Source organism: Onychostruthus taczanowskii, unplaced genomic scaffold, assembly GCF_017590055.1.
Source record: "Onychostruthus taczanowskii isolate IOZ18803 unplaced genomic scaffold, ASM1759005v1 scaffold38, whole genome shotgun sequence".
NCBI classification, from domain to species: domain Eukaryota; kingdom Metazoa; phylum Chordata; class Aves; order Passeriformes; family Passeridae; genus Onychostruthus; species Onychostruthus taczanowskii.
In genome coordinates this window covers 7,946,208-7,952,014 of record NW_024501237.1, presented here as the reverse complement: position 1 = coordinate 7,952,014, position 5,807 = coordinate 7,946,208, and the positions used below count along the sequence as shown (strand labels likewise).

Genomic DNA, 5,807 nt, shown 5'->3' with positions numbered 1-5,807 from the left:
GCCAGTGCAGCAAGCAAGATTGAAACAGTGCAAGGATCTGGCATTTAATAAACAGCAATCAAGGAAACTTTCCAACAAGCTCCTAAAGCCCAGCTACCACCTGAGACGACTGCTTGCAAGAAATAAGGAGGATTGCTGTGTTGAAAATTCCCTTTGTAGAGATGTTTAAATAAACTAGCTAATGGAACTGGAAACAGGTTCCTTTTCCAGTACAGATGGATAGCAAGACTCTAATTGCAGTACATTTTCAGACCTTGAATAGCATTCCGTCTAATCTGAATTTACCTGATTGTAAGGTTAAAAAAAGTCTTTGACACAATAATAGCGTGGAGGCAGCCAGAAGATGATGTTAGAAATATACACTTTCTGAAGTGTATTTAAAAATACAGTAGAGGGCTCACTTCCCAAATGCCTTTATCTTCCTGAGTGTCTGCACAGCACTGAATTATTTATTTACAACTAGATATATTACTGTAATTTACAGATACAATGTGAATGTATTTCACTGCAACATGCGGTTCAAACTACATAGTACTAAGAGTATTGCAGTGCAGTCACTTCAGTGAAGCCACCAAAATTAGCTCAGGTCACGAATGTTTTCCATTCCTTTGCTGTGGCTCATAGACTGTGCTATGACATTAAAGTGAGAACCCTGTGCAGCGTGTTCTGCAAGGGTTATTCCCTCCAGGGAGCCAGGGAAAGAACAATGACACAGGAGCGTTGTTTTGGAGCTACGGAGCCATTAGATGAGAGCAGCTCCGTGAAGTTAATGAGGTTTTTATGCGATGTGATCTCAGCGCTGTGAGACCCAGAGGCACGGAGGTAAACCCAAGTTTCTTACTCTGGACACTGGAAGCAGCTGGGCCAGGTGTACACGGCACTGAACTGCGGCAGGGAAAACTCGCCGGACGCCGTCTGGGAGGCTCCTTTCTCCCAGAGCCCACATAAAAGCACCTGGGCGTTAACAGCAGCCACACACACGCTGTTTTCTCGGACCTTCCTCAGGCTTTGCCAACCTACCTAAATCTGAACGGGTTCCACACCAGGGAACAAATACCTTTTCTTAATCTCTTCTGAACGCTACGCAGAGCGACCAACCATTGAGCACCGCTGCCTTGAACACTGGCGGCACATGAGCACAGAACGAACTGATCAGAAACATTATCTTACTTTCCACTCAGCGGGCTGTCACGGGAGGGGGGCGGGCACGGCCGCAGAAGTCCATGAGGGGCACAGCCGAGACGCACGCTCCCGCACCGCCCCGTGCCGGGGGAAGGGGCGATGGCGCTCCCGCCTCTCGGGTGCCCGCCCCGCGGCGCGCGGCGCAGGCGCGTTGGCAGCATAGAGCGGGCCGGGCCGGGCCGGGCCGGGGCAGAGCCCGCGGGAGGCGGCGGCAGCGGGGCAGGTGCGGGGCGGCCGCGGCAGGCGGGAGGGAGGGGGCGCGGGCCGACCCAGGCTGGGAGTGCATGGTAGGATGTGCGGGCAGGGCAGGGCCGGGCCGGGCGGCTGCCGGTCGGGTCCTGCGGGGACGCCCCTCTGCAGTGCCGCCAACCCCCGGCCGGCGCTTCTCGGCCCGCGGGTGCTGCTGGTACCGCATCTGCCCCGTTCCGCAGTTCGAGGCGGGGATGGGAACGGGCGGGGTGCGGGGATGCGAGGCCCCGAGGCGAACACCTCCGTCTGCCAGGCCCGTGCACTGGCCTGGGGCGGCGGGGGGACAATGCAGAACCATTCCGCTTCGGCCTTCAGGAATATCTAGTTCTAAAATAACCCATTCCAGAATGATCCCAGCTGAGAAGGCGGGGATTACATCATTGAAACGGTGGTATTTAATGCTTTGCAGTAATCTAGATCAGTTATTTTTGTAAACAAAGGCATAGTTACTCAACGAACCATGGGCATGTACAGCATTAGGCCTAGGAAAAATAATTAAAGAATGGTGAAGAATGTTGCTCCACCAGCAACTGACCCTTCAGAATTACAAAAATACATCTAAAATTCAAATATAATGGAAGTTCCAATAATTGCTGCCTCCATTTTTTTTTCCTTTAAGCAGAGTATCGCTCAAGAAAACTCTCTTCGAAAGTGGAAAGAGCCCCTACCACAATGATGAACGCTGATATGGATGGTATAAATTCTTAATGTTCTTGTTCTTCATTTTTATTCTATTTAGTATAATTTTTAATTGTTAACAGAGGTTGCACTAAAACTCTTGTGCTTTATTGCAGCTGTTGAGGCTGAGAATCAGGTGGAATTAGAAGAGAAAACACGGCTTATTAATCAAGTTTTGGAACTGCAGCACACACTTGAAGGTTAGCAGCTTGACATATCAGATTTTTTTACAAGTACACAGTAATAAGCAGAAGAGAACCTGACTGCTCTGCCCTTAGTCACAGTGTCCAGAAGTATGTCACTTAATGCAGCTGAAGGTACAAAACCAAGGTCTTGGAAATAGTTTTTTTCTTCCTCTTTATGCAACATTACGTTTGCTCAACCTTGGTAGTACACAGCAAGTAGAATGGGTGATACAGCTAATATGTCTGTGCTTATCAGAAGACACATATCTGAGGCTGCTCATCACTGAACTCTTGTTTCCAAGTAATTTAGTTTGCAATAGCTTAATTCAAAAATTCAAGAAAGCAATAAACTTAGAGACTAGCAAGTCAGTTTAACAAGTTGGTCAAAGTACTGTACTACAAAATAATAGAGGAAAAATGGCCTTTAGGTAAAACATTAGTAGGAGAATATTTTATAATACCCTATGATAATGTTTTCTGGATTAAAGGTGTGACTAGTCTGATGTAGGCCCATAGAACATATTTATTATTGTATGTAATAGTGTATAATATTTTTCTTATAATATCACCTTCACAGATCTCTCAGCACGAGTAGATGCTGTTAAGGAAGAAAACTTGAAACTGAAATCAGAAAACCAAGTTCTTGGACAGTATATAGAAAATCTGATGTCAGCATCTAGTGTTTTCCAAACAACTGACACAAAAAGCAAAAGGAAGTAAGGGTTGACTCACAGATTATGTCATTGTATTGCTGCTGGTTTTTTTTTGTTTTGTTTTAACTGGCATAGGCTACATAAGCTAAAATACTTTAGTTTGTGGCTTACTGGATTCTCAAAGATTATAGACTTTGATAATAAACAGAATTAAGAGCATTATCATGAACACAAGACAGAAGATTGTGTATTAAGATTGAGCAATGTGCAAATGTAGAGTAGATAATTACAAAATTTTTGTATGTTTTAAAAATTACCATATCTTGTTAAAAAGAAGATTAGTTTGTTACGTTAAACAAAGGTCTGTTGGTATTCTGAGGTCTTAGGGTAGATTTCTTGACTATGTTGTGTTACAATATTGTGTTGAAACCCCATTTGATAAAAATATTCAGAGTTTATTGCATCACTTTTTTGCACCTGAGATGTGTTTACTGCATAGTGCTGTTCACAGTTCTGAAAAACAAAACAAAAACCTATAAACTAGTTAAGCATTTCTGTGAAGTAGGAACAGTATGACATTACTTGCAGGGCTTACTTACAGAAAAACACCTCAGATGGTTTTGGGAAGGGGGAAGGTAAGAGGAGCAACAGGGGTAAGCAACTTATCAGGGAAATACCAAACTGGTGAAGTATCAGATGCAATATGTACACTTGAAACCATTGCTACTTTCCCATTTCCCTGAAGAATGCCCAGGCACATCATCACAACGTATGATCTTCCTGAAGTTCTTCTGTTGTGTGATGAAAAGTAAAGTAAAAACCTGAGTGATAAACTTTGCAAGAAGAGATCAGCAATGCTCCTCATGCTTGTGAACAGTGAGGAACAGAGAACAAGTCTTTTCCTTCCCACCTTTCACTTTCCTCCTGCAGTGCCAAACTTGTCTTTGCTTCTGGCCTCAGAGCAGGTGTTTTCCTGCCTCACAGCCTACAATTGCAAAGTGCTTCTTGAGGCATTGCATAGAAACATCTAAAGCAGACGGATGCAGTGGAACAAAGGTGGATTTTGCCTCTCAAAACTGTGCTGCTCTGAGCAATGCCTGGTGTCAAGGTGCTGGTTTTTCCTGTCTTGGATGTTAGGTTTTGTAGGGGAGCTCAGCCCAGATGGGTCTAAAGCACTCCCCACAGAAGCAGCATGTCCAGCATAATCAGTATTAAGGGAGAGCAGAAGCTGAAATACAAACAAGTGTGTAAATTTTAGCAGTACTTAGTTGCATCTGTTTCATCTTGCCCTACAGCAGCACTGCAGACTTACTTATGGATGTTGGCTAGGACTGAGTTGTTGCTTCAGTAATGAAGCCATTTCACTTGACCTTTTAAAAGGAAACCACTAGTTCAAGGATCTCTCTGAAGCATGGTGTGAACGAGTCAGTGTAATAGAACAATAAATCCCTCTCAAATCCCAAGTTTCTTAGCTAGGTGCTGCTGTGTCTCAAGTGTAAGTTGGCATTGTGAGGTTTCCCCCTCCCAAAGGTTGCCCATTTCTCCCCATTTAAAATGGTTGTACAATGCTCACCGGAGTCCAAAGACTCTAAACAAAGTCAGAAGACTGAAAACAAAGCACTAATTGTACAGTCTTGAGGGCTGCTTACAAGTCTGGGTCCAGAAACCCAATGATGAAAAATGGATGATACCATTTGTGTCACGGGGTCCTTGTCAACACCTAGAATTAATTCTCATCTTCTATGGACTACTTTCTCACATTGCTGGAACTCTAAATTAGCAGGTAGAGTAGATCACATGGCTAGTCCAGAGCTTGAGCATTAAAGGAAGGAAAATCACAGGAAGCACTTGACTTCTGAAGATTGCATTGCATTACAGCCATTGTAGCTTCAAAACCATGTCACTGCCACCTCCATCTGTGCTGTAGATCACCTGGTAACACAGCATGCGCTTGTTAGACTTCAGCAATTCCTAATATAAAGTAATTCTAAAATCATGGTTTTGTATTGTACATTGGATAGTGGTATTTTATCCATCAGTGTGTATACAGCAGTTATTTAATCTCCATGCCATTTTACATCCCACTACTGTGGCCTTCATTTAACTTATGAACATTTTGAAGATGTTGTATTTCTGACTTTACACCAAATAAAAACTTCACTTGTCTCAATTAGTTTGGTTTAACATTTGTAAACCCTAAACCTTCTCATTACTATCTGTAGTCAAAAGGTGAAAAAGCAGTAGGGTTAGTAATCATCTTAATGGTTTTGACATAGCTGAACTGTCTGAAAAACTAGATGGAATTGAGATTAAACCTGAGTTAATGAATCTAGCTTTAACAAAGCTTCTGTTAGAAGCTCACTTGCTATTTTCAGCCATCAGTCTTAAATTTCTGTCTACTTTTCTGTTCTTGCTAAAGTAAAAGGATTGGTAGACTGCATCTACTGTTGTAAAAGAGCTAAAACTTGCAGTTCTCCATGTGAGAGACCACTAAGCCAAGTTAGAAATGTTGCTTTTTCCTATACTTTAGTGAGCTGTAACATTAGACAGAAACCAGAATTATTACTTCATCATGCCTTCATGAATGTAAATTCCAAATGAAGTGTAGCTTAAACTGTAACTAAGTAAAAGGGCCTCAGTACTACTTGGCCTTCCCTGCATATAAAGTGTTTAGTCTGGGATCTGGTATCCTCAGTAAGAGCTCTTTGACCAAGCTACAACATAGTCAGAGGGAGTGCAGGCTGTAGAGGTCTTGTTACTTACAGAGTTCCAAAGATGACTGACAGTTTTAATAGCAAGACATGCTGGAACTGAAAATCATTATTTTGTTAATTTTAAAGATCTTTCAGGCAACCATGAT

The 5,807-nt window shown here is 43.0% G+C and overlaps 1 protein-coding gene across 1 annotated transcript; it reads left to right on the top strand.

The window, feature by feature from the left end:
* Positions 1-1,289: 1,289 nt before the first annotated feature.
* SCOC (short coiled-coil protein) lies at positions 1,290-5,117 on the top strand. Its single transcript, XM_041411913.1, has 4 exons — positions 1,290-1,405; positions 2,054-2,125; positions 2,226-2,309; positions 2,872-5,117. Exons 2-4 carry the CDS (start codon positions 2,104-2,106, stop codon positions 3,012-3,014), a joined length of 249 nt encoding a protein of 82 aa, XP_041267847.1. The 5' UTR covers positions 1,290-1,405; positions 2,054-2,103; the 3' UTR covers positions 3,015-5,117.
* The last annotated feature ends 690 nt before the right edge of the window (positions 5,118-5,807 follow it).

Coding starts and splice junctions, on each gene's coding strand:
- SCOC (XM_041411913.1), top strand. CDS start 2,104: ATGATGAACGCTGATATGGATG. Junction 2,126..2,225: donor GATGAACGCTGATATGGATG/GTATAAATTCTT, acceptor GCTTTATTGCAG/CTGTTGAGGCTGAGAATCAG. Junction 2,310..2,871: donor ACTGCAGCACACACTTGAAG/GTTAGCAGCTTG, acceptor TCACCTTCACAG/ATCTCTCAGCACGAGTAGAT.